The 20,910-nt window shown below is 35.5% G+C and overlaps 1 protein-coding gene across 1 annotated transcript in view; it reads left to right on the top strand.

The window, feature by feature from the left end:
• LOC111052878 (transcription initiation factor TFIID subunit 5) overlaps positions 1-17,761 on the top strand; it is a 39,183-nt gene extending 21,422 nt beyond the window's left edge. The window contains exons 8-12 of the mRNA XM_022339687.2: positions 976-1,113; positions 3,309-3,502; positions 8,984-9,097; positions 13,655-13,832; positions 17,429-17,761. Coding sequence (XP_022195379.1) covers positions 976-1,113; positions 3,309-3,502; positions 8,984-9,097; positions 13,655-13,832; positions 17,429-17,643 — 839 coding nt within the window. The 3' untranslated portion in view covers positions 17,644-17,761. The remainder of the gene's footprint in view (positions 1-975; positions 1,114-3,308; positions 3,503-8,983; positions 9,098-13,654; positions 13,833-17,428) is intronic.
• Positions 17,762-20,910: the final 3,149 nt, after the last annotated feature.

Below are 20,910 nucleotides of genomic sequence, written 5' to 3'. Positions count from 1 at the left end.
ATTTCGTCAAGGAAAAACGTTTCCAATTGAAATGAGAAAATAAAAACTGCGACTACTGTTATAAAAGCTGCGACTACGCCCCGTTTTGGAAAGCCAATTTTCTGACTCCAGGTGTTTAAAGTCTAGAACTTAGCCAAATCCCGAGCTCGGAAACCGACCCTTAACCTAGCGCCGCAGTGCAGGATGGTTTCTCACAGCTTGGCGTTGTTGTCATTTGAGATGGGTGTCTGGCTTGGAAGTGTTTCGGCCGCATTGCAGGATGACTGTTAACGGTTGTCGGAAGATCAACAGCTGGGTTTTTTTCGTTATTTTTCGTGATAGAGAAATTCTGATTGCAGATTCGTTCTCAGCGACCCCAAGTTTAGCCTAAAGGCTCAGAATATCAACAATGTTTTTAAATAATTAAAAATCATCATGAAAAGTCATTAATATGGTAGTACACCACGTTTCTGGTAACTTTTTACTGGTGACTGGAGTTATTATTAAAATCAAAATAATCGTGAGAAAGAAAACTGCTGATGAACGCGAATAAGACCGCCACTCCATTGTTCTATTGGCTCGGCTGCTTGGCTGAGCCTGGCTGGAGGGATCAAATAACCGACTGGTTTGATCTTTCGTCTGTCCGCTAGGCGGAACTACGCCGACCATTGCTGGGTGGAAGATGTTACTGCGGCCGCTCGCATTCCCACCAACGCTACTATTATTTGCTGTCTCAGCGCCTAGTCCGATTCAGCCAAGCAACCAGCCTGCACTGCGGAGCTAGGTTGAAGGTTTTCATTTGATTCACCCTCGTAATTAGAAAACTGGAAAGGAACTATTACACCAAACTGTAATTCAAAAGTTTAAAACATTGAATTATTTCGAAATTTAAAAACCAGAAAACAAAACTAAACTGACTGCAAAAATCTATGCTTGACGTTTTTGAACTTGTTGCTTTATAACAACGTGGACCTCACTATGATTGTTGTGTTTCAGAGGATGTTCTGGCAAGAATAATGGACGACAGGAACGCGGAGACGTCACGTGTTCTACTCGGTCACAGTGGCTCCATATTCAATGTGGCCTTCAGCCCCGACCGCACTCTCCTCATCTCCTGTTCGGAGGATGCCACAAGTTAGTCTCTTTTTCTTTTCTTCCTCTTATTTATTTCATTCATCCCATCTTCTCTGAGAGTATCTGTTGAATGATAGACTGAATTATTTCGCTTCCTTTCAATGAAATATATAGCTCATGAGTCTCAAATGCCTAGATATACACTGTATATTTCCAATTTGAAATTGAAATTGCTTTATTGTCTCTTCAAAATAGATACATATTTTACATACACTATATTATTATCGACAATAAAGTTTAATAACAACCTGCAAAGGAGATCCTGAGTGCAGGTGTGAATCAATTGTAATTACATGATACAAAATAAAATCACAATAGTAATAAAGAAAAGAAAGAATACAAAACAAAAACAAAAATATTAAATCATATCCTCAACAACCTAAAATTTAGACATACACGAATGTATCTCAAACTCTTATTCATTAGATTAATTTAAAGTAGATGTTCCTGTCAATCCATTCCTGTATAATTCTATTTAAATTCCCAGTTATATTCCTGTTAACAAAATTCAGTGGTATTTTATTGATTAAATAATTGCAATAGTATTGAAGTTGATGTCTGCATATAGTAAGCTTTATGAGATGTATGTTAAATGTATTTGTACTGTTTGCCCGTATGTTATAGGGAGTTGTATGAATTTTAAACTGATTTCTATGTTTGTTTATGTAAGGAATTACTCTTTTAATGTAGGTCTGTCTCAGAGTCGGGACATTTAGTTCGATGAAAATTTCTCTACTTGAATAAAGTCGTGGTCTTTCAAGAGCTGCTCTTATAATGTGTTTTTGCAAAATAAAAACTTTTTTTAAATGTGTGTCAAAGGCGGCAATTTCTTTGAGATGTTGTTTAGTTTTTGGTCAGGAGAACATAAGTTTGTCTGACCGCCATCATTTGCTATAGTGAGGTCCACGTTATAATGGCAGTGGATAAAGATAGGAGAATAGCGATGCCGATTCTCTGCATTAATTAATTATATTTCTACACTGTCAAGAACATAATTGGCATTGTTGTAAACCTAGAAAAGGATGGTACAACCGGCTTTATCGAATGATAGACAAGGATAGCAAAACAAAATTTGATCAAATACTGTCATTATAACGTGGACCTCACTATAGTCCATTTAGCGTTACCCATTGTGCACCATGGAGGTGAACTAGCGTTACACATAATTAAGTTGAATATCTGATTGCTGGAACAATTTTGAGGAAGGATGTGCAAAGGCTAAAAATAAACTTTCTACTGGTGATTGATGAAGTTTTTCGATTTGTATATCATAAAGCTATCAAAATGAAAAAGTTTTCTCAGGAAAGCATTTTTTTCCGATCATTTCTTTTTGAGATATGAGCGCCTAAAGTTTAAATTTTTGGGACAGAACATTTCAAATTCGGTAAGAGATAAATCCATGAGATTTGGAGGATATGGTATTGTTGATCTATTAAAACAAAGATTTTCTGAAAATATCAATTTTTGAGAAAGTTATTCAATTTACCAAAAATAACATACAAATACTTGTACTACACAATCACTAAAGTATGCAATATACAATTACCTACAAATAGACATTGATTGTAACTTCCACAACAATAATTATCAATGCAATATTCGGCACTGCCAACATACGATTCCTTGTGTGTTGGCAGTCAGTTGCAGTTGACTTATTCTGCTTCAATTCAAGTCAATTAAGAAGATATATAAAAATTAAATTAAATCGAGCTAAAGAAAGCATTACACCAATATTAATTTCTCTAATTGTCTACATTTCTCAAAATGTTTAGCTTATATAATATATATATATATATATATATATATATATATATATATATATATATATATATTTGGACGAAAATTGAACTTGAACGTTTTACAGTAGAAACATAACCTATTTTTCGGACATTTTATTAATTTATCAAAATTTGGGAATGGAATAGATTTGGGACAAGCCTGTTGTTCCTTCCTAATCATATTTATATGATTTGTGATTCTGTCCACGAATAAATAAATAAATATACAAAAGTCTCAAAGGCTCAGAAAAAAAACTTAAAAACTTGAGAATAGTACATACTATATGACAAAGTAGTATCCAATTAACCATTGTGACGTCTTGAGGCCATCATGAAGTGAATCTTTCACAAAGGGAATACATAAAATAATACAATAAAAAAATCCTGTGAGATAATTTGAATTGCTTTGCTTTGCAGTTCGGCTGTGGAGCCTGCTGACGTGGACATGCCTGGTGGCGTACAAAGGCCACATGTTTCCGGTGTGGGACGTTCGCTTCGCGCCACACGGCTACTACTTCGCTTCGGCCGCGTGCGACCGCACCGCGCGTCTCTGGGCCACCGACCAGCACCAGCCGTTGCGCATATTCACTGGACACTTTTCCGATGTCGATGTAAGCCACCCATTACTGTTTTAATGTTCTTACAATAATAATTGTGTCACTGTAGATAGACAAAGCCTATGGTACTGCCTATTGTATCACAGTGGCACAATGACAGAGCATTCATTATTTATTCATTTGTATAATAAGTACATTATCAAAATGATAGAGAGAGGAAAAATAAGGCAACCTTGTGCTATTCCTCTCCCAAATTTAGATAACACATAGTCCGAAATAGGTTAAGTCTTGTTTTTCTTCAATTCACAAAATTTTCAGTCCTCAAGTAGTTTTACAAAGTAGAAAAGCATTTATTTATTTTTATTTTATTGCGGATGATGCCCACATGAGCTTTTTGCTTGTGCGTGGGTAATGGGAAGTGCGAGGGTGAGTTATGAGATGATCAAACGTCCATGCCTAATTGATGGGATTCGAACCCGCGACCCGGTATCACTAGTAGACTGAAGGGTGCAATGTCCTAGTCAACTCGGCTATCTGGCCGGCAATTTTTTTGCCTTAGTTAATACTTTGTGATATATCAGCGTAGATTGCTTTCTATGTTCATTTCAATGAAGAAGCCCATATCACTCCTTTTTAGTTTTTTTAGAAAACTTATGAAGTGATAAACATAACCTATTTTTGGACAATTTCCATCCAAATTTAGGAAAGGAACAGTTTTGGGCTTTAAGCCTGTTGTTCACAGCTGAGAATGATATTGTATCTATCAATGTTTAAATAAATGGTGTATAAAAATTCTATTTTAAAGGTGGATTCCCACATATCAGTATCAATTAATTTACAAATTGCCATTTGTACGCATTGGGTGATAGTGTGGATGCGGCTTAAAATAAGAAATTATTGGTACTTGTGGCATTGAATAAGCGTATAATAAATGGTGTCACGAGGGTAGAGTTTCTTTTGTTAACAAAGTGTTGGCTTTATTATGATCTACGAATCATGGTCAGTCACTCACTATTTCTTATGAATATTCATTTATTGATTCAATTTATTAAGATCACATTTGTGGGAGAAGGTAGGGAAGCTGAGAGTATGATTGACTATATTCTGTACCAGGGTGACCTCAGGTATGCTTTCAAAGATGTCAAAGTCATCAGAGGAGCTGAACTAGACACTGACCATAGGTTACTAGTGGCAGATACTGGATTTGCAGAGAGGAAGGTCGAGCGACAGCGAGCATACACAAGAATAAAGCATGAAGAACTAAGGTGTATTGAGAACAGAGAAAGATACAAAACAGAGCTGTCAGACCAGATTGCAAATATGCAGAACAACTGTAATAATGTAGATAGTTTCTGGAATGAGCTGAAAGATGCTATTACAGGTGCTGCAAAGGGAGTGTGTGGCGAAAAAAGGCTGGGAAGGTTTAAGAGAAGGACAAGATGGTGGACAGAGGAGGTTCAGATGAAAGTGAAAGAGAAAAAGAAAGCATACAGAAAGTACATGATGACTAAGAGGCAGGAGGAGTACAGAATGTATGTTGAGAAAAGGAATGAGGCAAAGAGAACTATAAGGTTGGCAAAAACCAATTCATGGGAAGAATTTGGTCAAGATCTGCAACACCAACATGGACATGATAATGGTCGTTCATTTTGGAAAATTGTCAAGTGTTTAAAAGGAAAATATGGAAAGCAGATCAGAACAATAGCTGATGAAGAAGGAAGGTTGGTGTCACAGACAGAAGAGGTACTTGATAGATGGAGAAGATTCTATGAGGATAAGTTTCACAGGGATGATGATCAGAATGAGGATAATGAATATGAGCTCGAACAAATGATGGATGAGATGGATGGAATAACAAGTGGAATCGTTAGAGAAGAGGTAGAAGAATCCATTAAGAGGTTGAAGGTCGGCAAGGCAGCAGGAGAGGATGGTATTGTGCCAGAATTTATCAAATGGGGAGGAGATATATTGATTGATAGATTGTTGGATTTAATCAATGAAGCATGGCAGCAGGAAAGAGTCCCTGTGCAGTGGAGGAAGAATATTATAATCCCAATTCATAAGAAGGGTCTTACCACTGAGTGTGATAACTATAGAGCTGTAAGCTTATCTCAGGTGGCCATGAAAGTGTACACTGGTATACTTGAGAGGAGGCTGCGGAAAGTGGTGGAAGATGATATAGAAGAAGAACAAGCAGCGTTCAGACCGGGCAGGCAGACCCAGGAGCATATCTCTTCCCTTAGAAGTGTGTGTGCCAAATTTCTTGAGAAGGGAAGGAATGTATACCTGGCCTTTTTGGACCTGAAGGCTGCTTTCGACACAGTCCCAAGAAACCTAATATGGAGGGTATTGCATAGAAAGAGAGTGCCCACTAAGCTTATCAACGCAATTATTAGTGTGAATGAAGGAATGGTGGCAAGAGTGCGCATTGGTGGAGGAGTGTCAGAGGAGTTTGCCATGGAAAAAGGCGTGAAACAGGGTGACAGCCTGAGTCCTCTGCTATTCATTCTAATCATGGATGAAATACACAAAATATGTAAAAGAAGAACACAGAACACGCTGGTGGGTTACTGGAATATGAGGCCGATCGGTGCAAGAGCTCTTCTGTTCGCCGACGACATTGTCTTGATTTGTGATTCAAAAGAAAAATTGCAACAGTCAACAACTGAATGGGCAGAGGAATTGAAATCAAGGCATATGGTCTTAAATGTCAAGAAAAGCAAGGTGATGGCAGTGTCAAAAGGAATGAGAGATAATATGCATATAATGGTGAATGGAGAGGAGATGGAACAGGTGGAGAAATATGAATACCTGGGTACAGTGATTTCGGAGGATGGAAGGATTGATAGGGAGGTGCTGAACAGAGTGAGAAAGGGAGCTGTTGCCTACTATGCAATAAAAGACTGTATATTTGGAAAAAGAGAGCTTGATAAAAAGATAAAGAACCAGGTATACAGAACAATAATAGAGCCCATCATGCTATATGGAAGCGAAAGTTGGCCAATAAAATCAAGCCACGAAAATAAGATAAGGACTGTAGAGATGAAATGCCACAGAAAGACAGTTGGTAAGACTAGAAGGGATAGAGTAAGAAATACTAGAATAAGGGAAGAAGTGGGAATGAGAGATGTTGGGGAAAGAATAGAAACGAGGCAGCTGGGTTGGTATGGACATGTACAACGGATGAGGGACGAAAGCAAGGCAAAACAGTTTGTAAATGTTAGAGTACAGGGAAGAAGAACGGTGGGGCGCCCGAGGTATTCATATGAGGATCGCATTGAGGAGATAGGGAGAAGAAGAGGAAAGACGGTTCGGGAGATGAGGAGGATGGCGATGGATAGGGATAAATGGAGGAAGTGGACCGAGGCTACCCCAACGCTGTAAGGCATACTGGGGAGAGACAAAGAAGAAGAAGAAGATTCAATTTATTATATTATATTCATTAAAATGATTAGGGGAGGACCAACTAGCTTAGCCCTCGCTCGAATTCCAATGTATATACTGTATATGTTGTCTCCCCATCAAAGGGTAACCGTCTAGTTGTCACCCCGACTACTTGACACCTGGTCATTTTGGCCATAGGCGACTACTTGTACCCTCTTAAAAATATACCATTGCCGTCAAGTTGTCCCCCCGACTACTTGACACTTACTGTACCGGTGCCAACTAGTCATGACTGTAAACGAAAATTTGACACCTCGCACCCTCGCGACAGGGTGTCCCCCCGACTAGTTGTCACCTCCTCAGAAAGGAGACAAGTAGAGGGGTATGGTTCACGTCTACTTTTCCCTAAAAACCGGTTTTAAAAGGGGACAAGTAGTCTGGGTGTCAAGTAGTCGGGGTGTCAAGTAGTCGGGGTGGCACCTAGTCGCGTACCCCCATCAAACTGTGTTTATCTACCTTATTTATATTATAACATTATGCTTACCTTTGTCAGATTGTTTGATATGCATATGTGTTTTAGAAAAGGAGACTAGAATAGAAAATTTTCTTTATTCAACACAGCAAGTCAGAACATTATACCGTTATTAAATGTAATGTTGATACAGTTTATAGATGTGAAGTCAACAAAATACAATATCAATTTAACAAATTTAAGTCAATACAGTATTATTTATCACATGATGAAAAAATGTATACCGTGTTATCGTCATTATACCGTTATTATATTACAATATCGGGGCACCGAGATTCGCTCGTTATTTTTATTTATTGATAAACAGAACACAATTCTCTAAAATGATCGTGTTTATATTTCACAGCTGGCTATATGTCATCTTATGAATTTCGGGGATGTGATATTTTGATTTTTCATATACTCACTCGCTCACTCACTTTTTTACTATCCACAGCTGTTTCAGCCAAGGATGAATTATCCTTTTAATGTCGTTCAGCGAGTTTTCCCAAGGATGAGACTTAGTGCAATTGAATTTTTATATCATGAACCTACTATGTTCCAATATAATATGTTCGAATTTTTATATCATGAACCTACTATGTTCCAAATTTTGTGAAAATCGTTAGCCGTTTTCGAGATCCGTTGAATATAAATATTACCTGATATAAATATAAAAAACCAGATATAAAAATACATAAATTGCTCGTTTAATATAATAGGATCATACCGTTAAATATCGTCATTAAAACTAATATTGATACAGATTATAGATGTGAAGTCAACAAAATACAAAATCAATATAACCAACAAATTTTAGTCAATACAGTATTATTTATTACATGATAAAACACAATACCGTACCTACAAAACTAATCAAGACTCGAAATATTATTCTCTTCTACAATGTATAGTGCTTTTGATATAAGAAGACTGTACATTTCTCTCTTAAATTCATTTATGTCAGTCAAGGTCCGCATTTCAAGCGCTAATTTATTATAATAGTTTCGCTCCCAAATAGGTTGGCATCTTTTCATAAAGCTGTAATCTGTGTTGTTGTATGGCTAGTCTGATTTCCCCCGTGTGTCATAGTTATGTGAATCATCATAATGTCTTATGTTTGGAAATGTTCCTGTGTATGAAAATCATAAGTTTGAATACTGATGGCAGTGTCAGAATGTCCAAGTCTACAAAAACCTCCCCACATGAATCATTGAACCCAATCATTGCACAACTCAATACCATATGGCACATGTGAATAAAGTACAGGTAAAAATACACCATTCTTGAAACTGAAAAGGGTACTTATTTGACCATATTCATTAGCACAAATAAATCTTTTCTTTGTAATGGATAGTAAACAAATTGTAATATATGAAACTTTTAAAATAAAATCATTTGACATTCATCTACATTTAAAAACACGTCCACAGAATAGTCTGAACAAAATTCTTGATTTGAATCATATCTAGTTTCCTAAATAGTTATCCTAATAGTTTATCCCATTTCAAATTCAAATTTATTTGTTTATTTTCACATTTCCTGTATGTTTAATTTTATTTCTTCCCTCTGAAACTGACATGAACAGTTTTGCTGTGTTTGATTTATTGTACTAATTTGTGGTGTGTTGTGTTTTGCAGTGTGTGCAATTCCATCCCAACTCCAACTACGTGGCGACGGGCTCCAGCGACCGCTGCGTCAGGCTGTGGGATTGCGTCACCGGAAACCATGTTCGGCTCATGACCGGCCACAAGGTACACCCACTAAATAAATGAGACATTAAAAGACCATTCATACTCATTGGTAATTGATTATGAAGTGTAAAGTGAATATACTTTGAAAAATTGTAAAATTATTTCAGTTCTGTTGGAATAACTACTCATTCCGATAACACGTTAAACTGTCGGTCCCGGCTGAAGTATGACAGTCGTAAGGCCCATTGACGGCTTAAATTATATATTCAGGCGGTGGAACATTCCCGAAAGGGAACTCCCCACCAACAAAAGCCATACGAATTTATTTATTTTTATTTACTACTCATTCGATCATGAGTTTCATATGTATACAGGTTGATGAATTATGGAAACAGCCTAATATTTCTTTTACAAGGTTAAATTGACAGTAAATTCAATTTGGGATTCTATTTGAATTAAAACAACTACTTTTCTGTTGATTCAAAATGTTGGTCCGACATTTTGTATCTAATTTTTAAGGGAAGGTGGTCATATGATACATGATTTCGATACAGAATTTCAAGACAAAATGAATGGCGAACCGATATCTCAAACCGTTTCAAAAATATTCACATTTAAATATATAACTAAATTATGCAAAAATGATAAATAATCCAAACTATCAGAGATTACTTTTTCAAGTATTAGTACCTACCTACTCGTTGAAATAAAAAGTTTGATCTGTCAGATTTTCAATGCACTCGTTTAAAATTTCATTTTTGTATGATTTATTGTTAATTTACTGTGATGATAAAACAGCTGTAATATTTATAATCTGTTATCTCTGTTACTAAGACACATATTTAATGTCGAATAAAGTTCGTGTTGAGTCCAATTCTATTACAATTTATTTGACATTAAAAATAAAATAAATGGGTCCGAAAAGAAAAACGAGTAAACGTCAAGATTTAGTCAGTGAAGGAGAAAACGATTCGCAAAACCAAATGCTTGGAAAAATACTGAAACCAACAGTTTTATCGATTGACCAAGATTCAGATGAAGCACCGAAAACGTGGAGACATTGGAAGGTAACATTTTTAAACTTCTTAAAAAACAGTTCAATCCCGAAAAAGGATGAATTGAATGTTTTGATCAATTATGTGTCACCGAATATTTTTGAGAGTATTTGCAATTGTATATCATTTGAAGAAGCTATTACAACTCTTGAAGAAAGCTTTATAAAACCTCAAAATGTAGTACATGCACGTTACTGCTTATCTAAAGCAAAACAAACCCATGGAGAATCAATTGATCAATTCTATAATAAACTAAAACGGCTAAGTTTACCATGTAACTTTCAAGCAGTCACGGCTGACGATAACAAAAGTGAATATATCCGAGACGCGTTCATCTCCGGATTAGAATCATCGAAAATCAGACAACATCTTTTCGAAATGAAATCGCTAACTTTGCTAGACGCTATCTCACAAGCACGAATGTTAGAGAATGCTGAAAACATTGCTAAAGAATACGAAACCAGTTCAGAATATGTTAACACAGTCCTAGCAAACGAGAATAAAAATACCGAGAAAACGACTTTAGTCCGTAATTCTTACCAAAAGAAGATTCAATGCAGATTTTGTGGCTATAATAATCATACTGATAATAGCCAATGCCCAGCAAAAGGACAACCATGCCTAACTTGTAATCGAATAAGCCATTTTTCAAAAGTATGCAGAGCACGAAACGATAAAAAAAACCAAATGGTATCTGCCACAGTAATTTCAGCAGCAAATACCAGCACTGACCTCTCAAAATGTCTTGTTCCTATACGTGTTAATGGAATAGATACATTGGCACTATTAGACACTGGGAGCACAGCAAGTTTTATAGATAAGAAACTAGTAGTACAATCGAAGATGAAAACTATGCCATATTCCAATTTGATTACATTTGCTTCAAGTGCCTGCAACACTAAAACAACTGAGTGCGCTTTGAGTGAAATATATTTCCAGAACGAAGAATATAATGATTTTCCTTTGATCGTATTGAACAAATGTTGCGCTAGTGTAATTTTGAGACACGATTTTCTAAAGAACTTTTCATCCATCACTTTTGATTTCGGTGGATCTAAAGCAGCACTACAACTGAATGAAGACAATGACGCAAGAAGGCCTACTTATGAAATTAGAAAGTGTGCTCTAGCCCAAGCTACAGTAGAACCTGTCTCATTGTTTCGTGATCTTCAACCGGACTGTCGGCCTATAATAACTAAATCGAGACGACATTCAGAAGAGGATTACTTGTTTATGATGAATGAAGTCAAACGGCTTAAAGATGCTGATATTATAGAAAATAGTCATTCTTCTTGGAGAGCTCAAGCATTTGTTACTTCAAGAGAGAACCAAAAGAAACGTATGGTGATTGACTATTCACAGACCATCAACAAATTCACGAATTTGGATGCCTATCCACTACCACTAATGGAAGAATTAGTCAATAAGGTAGCGCAATATAAAATATTCTCATCTATTGACCTGAAATCTGCCTATCACCAGATACCAATCTTGCCTGAGGAAAGGCATTTCACCGCATTTGAAGTTGGACACAAACTGTCCTTTCTGGGATTCGAAATTGGTCATGGTATGATTAAGCCCGATCCAGATCGATTGAAACCACTCCTTGACTTACCAGCTCCAAAAAATCAGAAAGAATTGAAGCGTGTCCTTGGAATGCTTGCACACTACTCCAAATGGATAGAAGAATTTTCAAAAAAGATCCATCCACTTGTGCATAATACTCACTTCCCGTTGAATGAAGAATGCAGAAATATATTTGAATCATTAAAGAAAGAAATAGGATCTGCAGTTCTAGTGCACATTGATGAAAAAGTCCCGTTCACTTTGGAAACTGATGCCTCAGATTACGCTATTGGAGCAGTATTAACACAGAATGAGAGACCAGTGGCGTTTTTCTCAAGAACTCTTTCCACATCTGAAACTAGGCACTCTGCAGTGGAAAAAGAAGCTTATGCCATTGTGGAATCAATCAGGAAATGGCGACATTACTTACTTGGACGAGAATTTACACTTATCACAGACCAGAAATCAGTTTCATTCATGTTTAGTAATAAACAAACCAGCAAGATTAAGAATGACAAAATCCAACGATGGCGCCTTGAATTGTCAGAATATAAGTTCAATATAATTTATAGAGTTGGAAAAGAGAATATACCAGCAGATACACTATCAAGAGTCTGTGCCACTGTTGGATGCCATACAGATATAAAGAAACTGATAAAAATTCATGAGGACCTGTGTCATCCAGAAGTTACTCGACTCCATCATTGGACCAAAACAAAGAACTTACCATATTCAATAGATGATGTAAAAGAAGTATGTTCCAAATGTATTACATGTTCTGAAATGAAACCACGCTATGCCAAAGGAACTGGCCGCCTCATCAAAGCAACTCGACCATTTGAACGTCTTAATATGGATTTCAAAGGCCCACTACAATCAAGTTCAAGGAACAAGTATATTTTAGTTCTTATAGACGAATATTCCAGATTCCCATTTGCCTTCCCCTGTCCTGACATGACTACTAATACAGTAATAAAACACCTTACATCACTATTCTCTCTTTTTGGTGTACCGTCTTACATACATTCCGATAATGGAACATCGTTTATGTCATCAGCTTTGAAAAATTTCCTACTATCAAAAGGAATTGCCAGCAGCAGAAAATCGCCCTATAATCCAGCCGGTAATGGGCAAGTCGAACGGTACAATGGAGTTATATGGAAAAGTGTGATGCTAGCCCTAAAATCGAGAGGTTTGAACAACAGTCACTGGGAACAAGTTCTCCCCGATGCCCTTAACTCTATTCGTTCCCTATTATGCACAAGCACCAACTGCACACCACATGAGCGGATGTTTTTACATGCAAGAAACTCAAGTAATGGAAAACCATTACCAACCTGGCTATTGACACCTGGACCAGTATGGTTGAAGAAGATGACAAAAAACTCAAAACAAGAATCGCAAGTTGAAAAAGTTGAATTAATCGAGAGTAACCCTGAATATGCGTTTGTTCGCCACAACGACGGCAGAGAATCGACAGTCTCACTTCGCCAGCTCGCCCCATACCCCACGAGTGCCGATTGATATTAAGGGGGGAAGATTGTGATGATAAAACAGCTGTAATATTTATAATCTGTTATCTCTGTTACTAAGACACATATTTAATGTCGAATAAAGCTCGTGTTGAGTCCAATTCTATTACATTTACAATGTGAATAACTTTTAAACTGTTTGCGATATCGTTGGGCGATTTCGCCATTCATTTTCTATTGAAATTCTATATCGCAATCATGTATCATTATGACCTCTTTTCCATTTAAAAAATGTAGTTGGATTCAAAATAGCTAATCAAAATTTTGAAGCGACAGAAAACGTTGTTTTTTTAATATAAATTTATTTATCTGGAATAAATAGAGTACTTGATCTGGCCTAATGGCATCAAGTTAATGTTGTATTTTGTCTTATTTAAGTGAATAAACGAATACTTAACAATGGCTTAAGTATGAAACATACTGTCAAATTATTCTTGTTATTAAGATAGTGTTTATGCTACCAGGGCCCGATCTACTCGCTGGCGTTCTCCGTGGACGGCCGATTCCTGGCTTCAGCCGGCCAAGACTGCCGCATCCTGCTGTGGGACTTGGCTCACGGTCACCTGGTGGCCGAGTTGACCGCCCACACCCAGACCATTCACACCATGGCGTTCAGTCGCGACGGCAACATACTCTCGTCCGGTCAGTGCTCCACACACTCATCAATGCATTCATGTATTCCTCTAGGCTTAATCATTAATAGTAGAATTTAGTGTATCACAAGAATACCACATAATCAAGCATGGCTGAGTAGAATCATAAAGGAAAGATAGCATAAGCGTAAAATTTTAGTGATATGAACTAAGATAAGATAAAAACTTTTTAAGATAAAAACTTGAAAGCCCCAATGTACAACCTATAAACTTGAGTGTGAATAGGAAATGACCAGCGTAAGTATTCATTTATTCAATGCATCGCCAACACATTTAACCGCTCAAACGCTTGAAAAACTGAGAGTTCAATTCAAATTCAAATTCAAATTCTTTATTTGCCATAATACAATACAATTTTTTCAAAACAAAAACACAATCAAAAACAAAATCAATTGAAGACGGAACTGGAAGGACATTGGGCCATATGAATAAAACCAGAGCAATCGCTCATGAGCAAAAGCTTTTTCATCAGCTGATTCACTTTTTTAGCCTTACTTTGTTTTTATACCTCACGGAAGCGCCAAATATGCAAGTAGGGTGCACCGCTTGTGTTTGCGTCGTCTGCTCTGTTTTTTATTTATGAATAGAGTTTTAGGTTAGTTGATTTTAGAATTTTTAAATAATAGCGTGAAAAAATGTCATCTCTATAATAATCTTCAGCATATTCTTATAATATCAATAGCCTTCTTATAATCGTCTACACTCTCATCTTCTTAAATGCCTATTTCCTATTTTGTGATGGCTATCTTTATAACAGGTAGCTTTTGTATTTATTCTTTTGAAGGAATAATGGTGATATATATCATGGTTGAATCTAAAAAGAGTTTTATAGTTCTCAACTATTGGTTGTGATCGTATCTGGTATAGTTTCCTCTTCCTCATACTAATTAGTTGAGCCATTTTACTATGAGCAAAAGGTGATACGCTGCTCTAGACTAGACTCATCTTTTTTGAAGCATTTGCTTCAAAAGTTGAGCGAATGCTCTAGTTTATTCATACAATTTTGAGCAAAAGCTTTTACTTTTGAGCAAATGCTCAAACTATTTTTTTGATGAGCATGAGCAAAAGGTTTTGCTCATGTTTATTCATAGAAAATGAAGCAAATGCTCCATATTTTAGAAGTATTAAGAAGTACTTCTAGTAAATTTTACACATAAAATAAATACTCTCCTGAATGACAGATATCATGTTCTTGCGCTATTCATAGATTATTCAAAAGCATTTGATACACTTAATCATAGGATACTTCTTGAAGAATTACTTAATATTGGAATTACTGGCAATGTATTGAAATTGTTTGAGAGCTATTTGAGTGATAGACACTTCATGGTTAACCTAGGGGGCAATCACAGTGGGTTATATAAATGTGACAATTTTGGAGTTCCGCAGGGAAGCATTTTAGGTCCCATTTTGTACAATATTTATGTGAATTCAATTTCCAAAGTAATCAGACATGGAGAAGTATTGATGTATGCTGACGATACTGCTCTGATTGTTGGACATAAGAATTTAAAAGTGGCTGAACAATTAATACAGTTTGATTACAACAGAATTCTGAAATGGTCCCATGACAGAAATCTTATAATCAACAGGAAAAAAACTGTACTAATGCACTTTAAATCTCCACATCTAAGATGCAACGTAAATCCAACTGTATTAAGCCACGACTGTCATTGCCTTCATGCGAATGTTTCTCAGATCTGCACTTGTCCGCCTCTTACTTTAGTAAATAGTACCCGTTACCTTGGCATTATAATCGATAGCAGCCTGAGATGGTGTCCTCACATAGACTACATCTCAAAAAAACTTCAAGCGCTTAACGCAAAAGTATTTTATTTGCATAAAAATATCACCCCTGATTGCCTATATCTAATTTATAAGTCCTTGATGGAACCAATAATTAGATATGGCATTGAATCATGGGGAAGTGCAGCCGATTATCTTTTATCTAGAGTTGAACGAATACAATCAAGAACATTAAAATGTATAACTACCAGAATTCCGTATGTTAATAATATTGATGTTAATAATGTTAATAATATTGATCCATACAACCCACGTAGCTTACAAAAATTCTATCATACCTTATCGCCCAAACATTTCTACCTTTTCAAAATTGTAATACTCCACAAAGAAAATTTATACTATAGACTCCTTGCTCCTCCCTCACCCTACAATTTAAGATCTCCATCAATATATGTAGTACCCAGATTCAATAATATTTATGGTAGAAGATCCCTACATCATGTAATTCCCTACTTATTAACAGACTACCTCCAAATATTCGTGATTACTCTAAGAAGGATGTAATGTTGTATCTCAATAATAACAGCACAATCAATTTATAAAACTAATAATATTACAAACGTACACATAATTTTAAGAAACGTCAATTTAAAAAAATGACAGCTATATGCTTACATTATTAGAATTTTTCAATTTTTGCTGGCAGAAGTTTTGAAATTTTCCTTTTATTGTCACTGCCGCCTGCCTCAACGATAAAAATGTACTATTACTTGTGTAAAATTTTTTCCCTTTTCCTTATTATTTCATTCCTCTCTAATAAATTTTCATTTTTCCCTTTTTTTAATTAATTCTGTATCAAAATCTGATGTATATTTCTTATTTTATTTTTTCATTTTGTTTTCTTTCAATTTTTACTTAAAATCTTTGAAGTGTAATATTTATTTTGTCTAAGTTTATTTATCTTTTGTAACTCATTTTTTTCCTGTAACTGGGCACCCGCCGAAAAACCTTTGGGTTTGGCAGGACCCTCAACTGTTTGTATGGTGAATAAAAATTTTGATTTGATTTGATTTGATTTGAATGCTCAACTTTATTCATATGGCCCAGTGTTTCTATTCGATTAAGGAGTTTTCCAGTTGCTTTAGTTCACGGTGATTTTTCGTAGACCTTCGAAAGTATATTTAACAATCAGTTTTATAAATGAAAAGTTATATAATTTAAATGATTGGCAAGTCCATATACCCCTTTGAGAGGAGGTCAGTGGCTGCTAAATTATCTATCTATCTATCTATAATGACATTGGGTAATATGGAAAGGCAGAACATCCGAAAGGATCTATCTGCCGATAAAAGCCATATGAATAAATAATAGTATAAGAAGATATCCCATGCTACAAGTAGTTTATATTACAAATTTCAAGCCGACTACTGTCTATTATTACTGTTTTGGACGGGTGAGAGTGTAAGGACGGCGCAGTATGAGAGACTAGCAGCTTCACGAAAAAGAACTACTAGGACTGTCGGCTTGAGTTGACAGTGAAATTTGGAGCATAAACGCCCTATACCATAGGATATCTTATTATGGTATCTTTTCTCTATGGTAGTATGTGACATGTCAAACCAAGTAACTAGTAACATTCAAACGATTGAATGAATAAATATTATTTCAAATTGAATTTGAATAGGAATTAGAGAAAAAAACTATAAAACTATAGTTCATCTGAGAATTTGCCTTATATGAATGTGTTTCTTCTTTTTCTCCTTCATCTTCATCTTCTTCTTGCTCACTGATCCTCTACAATGTATCACGAACAAGTTTAGAAGTGGTGAATAATTTCAGGTTCCCTTGATTGTTCGGTGAAATTGTGGGACTTCACCAAAGTGACTGAGGAGATGAACCTGGAGGATGTGAACGTGTCTCACAACCCGGACATTAAAAAGGACAGTGAATATCTACTTCGTTCCTATGCAACTAAGAACTCTCCCCTACTTTGCTTACATTTTTCTAGAAGAAACGTTCTCCTTGCTGTTAGTATGTATGATTCGTCATTATGAGAGTGACTTGCAATAAGTTTCTGTTTTATTTGACTACAACTGTTTAGTATAGGCCTAATAGATTACATTTTTATTATATTTTATTAATAAGGATTAAATAAGTTACTTGAACTTGAAACATTTTTTGTTGCTGAAAATCCTAGTATACCCTTACCCAAAAATTGACAGATTACAGATTTGCTGGATATTTGGGCAATGAACTAGATTGAGCAATGGAGCTTGGTCCTACTAGATTTTTTCAAATTAAAATTAAAATTTTATCCAATCCAATTCACAATATTTACAATTATGATAAAATCAGCTTCTGTTAGCTAACAATAGGGCTTCAAAAGTCACTTTTTTGAGGCAGATTGTACACATACCCTACAAAAACTACTGGTCAGAAAAAATTGAGAAAAATATGCAAGTCTCCTCTTCAATATAGCAAAAATTACGTCAACTTTGTTTTTGAAAATCTGAAAAAATTAATTTTTATGCATTTTAAACTCCTTTTTCACATTCAATGTTCGTTCTATAGACTTCAAATTCATAGCAACTTGTAGCGCTGTTTTTGATGAATAAAGTAGATGCTCAAACTTCTTTTGTAGACACAATAATAGCCGCTGGTATGTGTACCTTTAAAACACGGTTTTACGCCTGCTATGCTCGGGAAGCAAGTGAATAGTACAGCTGGAGCGATCTAGCGGAATTAGTTTGTCCCTAGAGCTAAGCGCTCGACGTTAACCTGTTGCCACCATCTCTGGCTGGGTCTCCCACGGGGTCTTCTTCCTAGAGGGTTGGTGTTGAAATTGTTTCAGCATGGACTCTTTTCCTCTTCTGATTATTGTGCCCAGCCCATTGTAATCTCCTACATTTTATTTCACTTACAATGTCTGGTTTATTGTAGAGGTATCTGATTTCCTTATTATGTTTCCTCCTCCATTCTCCTTGCTCATACGTGGGCCCATATATCTTTCGCAGCACTTTATTTTCAAACACTATCAGCTTTTGTTATTCTTTCTTGGTCATTTACTAAAAAACTATAATACAGCTAGCTGATGATACGCGCGAGGGTCAGATTTGCACAGTGAGGTCTACGTTATAATGACAGAGGAAAATAGGAGTACAGCGTTGCCGATTCTCTGCTTTGCCACTGTCTTATTTAGCAGATACAGTTATATATCCTTATGTAATTATGTTTGTTCTTTTTTTAAATAAATTAATTATTTTTCATTTGTCAAGAAAATATATTTTTCAATGATTAGATTACAAAAATTCAATCTCAATGATAAAAATTTGTTATCTAATCATTGAAAATAGCTATTTATGTATTAAGAGCGTAATGCGCGACTTTATCGCTCGCGCAAAACAGTTAAACAGTTATCACACGCGTCGCGTGATAATTTTGCAAGAGCGATAAAAAAGCATTATGCGCGAATTACATACAAAATTTTTTCTACAACTGCACAAACCTGTTAAATCACTTATATTATCAGAGCAGCCCTGGGAAGACCGAGAATGTACCCTAGTAGACTACTATTCAAAGAAATTGATTTACCAACATTGAGACAAACATACGTTAGTAACGCATTTCTGTACATTGATAAAAACAAAGACAAATTCACTACTCGTAATACACCATATCTAATACGTCCAAATGTTTTCAATACCTACAATAACCTATTCACTAGACTTACATCTTGCAAACACCAATTGTCCTTCTATTGCCTTAGAATAATAAATTGTCTACCTGACATTTCATTCTAAATAGAATTACTAAGTGTTTAATTTATGAAATAAGAGAGTGGGTATGTAGGAAAGTTTACTTCGGACTTGAGATTTCAGAAGATTAATTGACTTTTTGTTCTAATGCTTACATTGTTATATTTGTTATTGTATCCACGTATAAATAAATAAATAAATAAATATTGTACATACATTTATATTCTAGTGTTAATATTGCATATTGTTTCTTCTGGTACTAATTAAATTGTCTTAGACATCCATCCTAATTACCTTTAACATTTTTGAACTCTCTTCCAGAGCTCAAGCATTAGCTTTTCTGGGAGAGCCCATTATTTTAATATTAAAATAAAAGAAAACATTTGTTGAATATGTTTTTAAATGAGTTTAGATTATAATTAGTTATAACATTATAAGAATGTTTTTGTTTCACTTGTTTGTAAAAAAAAAGAATGGCAATTGATATCTGGCGGAGTTTATAATAATTCGTCTACACTGATATCCATCATGGCTGCAGAATCGGTACAATTACCGACTTTTTAGGTTAAGATCTGACCGAGAGTGGTTTGTCTTTTGGCGAGCTGCTTATCATGAGCTGATTAGCGAGCGTAAAAAAACTCTTCTGCGCATGCGCGAATGATTTGCTAGTGTAAAGAAAATCTACTGCGCATGCGCAGATGGTTAGCGAGCGAAAAAGTAGATTCTCCTTAGAAATAAGCTGTTTTACGAGGAGAATTGAGTATGTAAATTCTTTCTTTACGCGCAGTTGTAGAAATAGTTATTTGTATATCTAGAGTGAAAAGTACGACTTTTTCTCCCTGAGGGAAAAGTTTGAAGCCCGAGGCGAAGCCGAGGGCAACAATTTTCCTGAGGGAGAAAAAGTATTTTTCACTCGTGATGTACACAACATTTTTCCTCCATCTACATTTTTTTATAGAAAATACAAATAAAATCATTTTAATAACTTACGTATTGATGACAATGTTTCCTAACAACATAACCTAAAATCTAAAACCTTAAAACCGGCCGTCTGATTGGCACTGCCGATTGCGCTATCTATCGGCTAAAGTTGTAACAATTATATCAGCTGGGTGTTTACCAAAAATGGCTTACTCCAGATCACGCGGTTCAGATTTGAATTGCAGATCAAAAATATTTGTATTGCTGGTATTTTGAATAGAATAAAATATTTTAAAAATTGTATAAATTTTTATCATCTATTAATGTTAAGAATATAATATCATACAAACATATATTTCATGAGTTGATCAAATTTCTGGTTGTGGTATTGAATTCAGTTGACTCAATGACAGACACCTCTTTATGCTTTCTCATCTGAGCTTAGACTTTCTAACCTATTACAATGTAAGTTTTTAAAATAGAGATGCTTCCCATGTTATTTAAATGGAGTCACTTTTCCTCCCTAGGGAGTTTTTCTGTTTTTTACTACCGAGAGCGAAAAAGTGACACTTTAGTATCATGTTTCAGGGAGTAAAGTAAGTACTTTAGACAGTAGGTGGAGGAAAATATATTTTCTTGACAAAT

This window comes from Nilaparvata lugens, chromosome 3, assembly GCF_014356525.2.
Source record: "Nilaparvata lugens isolate BPH chromosome 3, ASM1435652v1, whole genome shotgun sequence".
Classification (NCBI taxonomy): Eukaryota; Metazoa; Arthropoda; class Insecta; order Hemiptera; family Delphacidae; genus Nilaparvata; species Nilaparvata lugens.
Note: the sequence above shows the minus strand (reverse complement) of the source record. Positions and strands in the feature narration are given on the sequence as shown.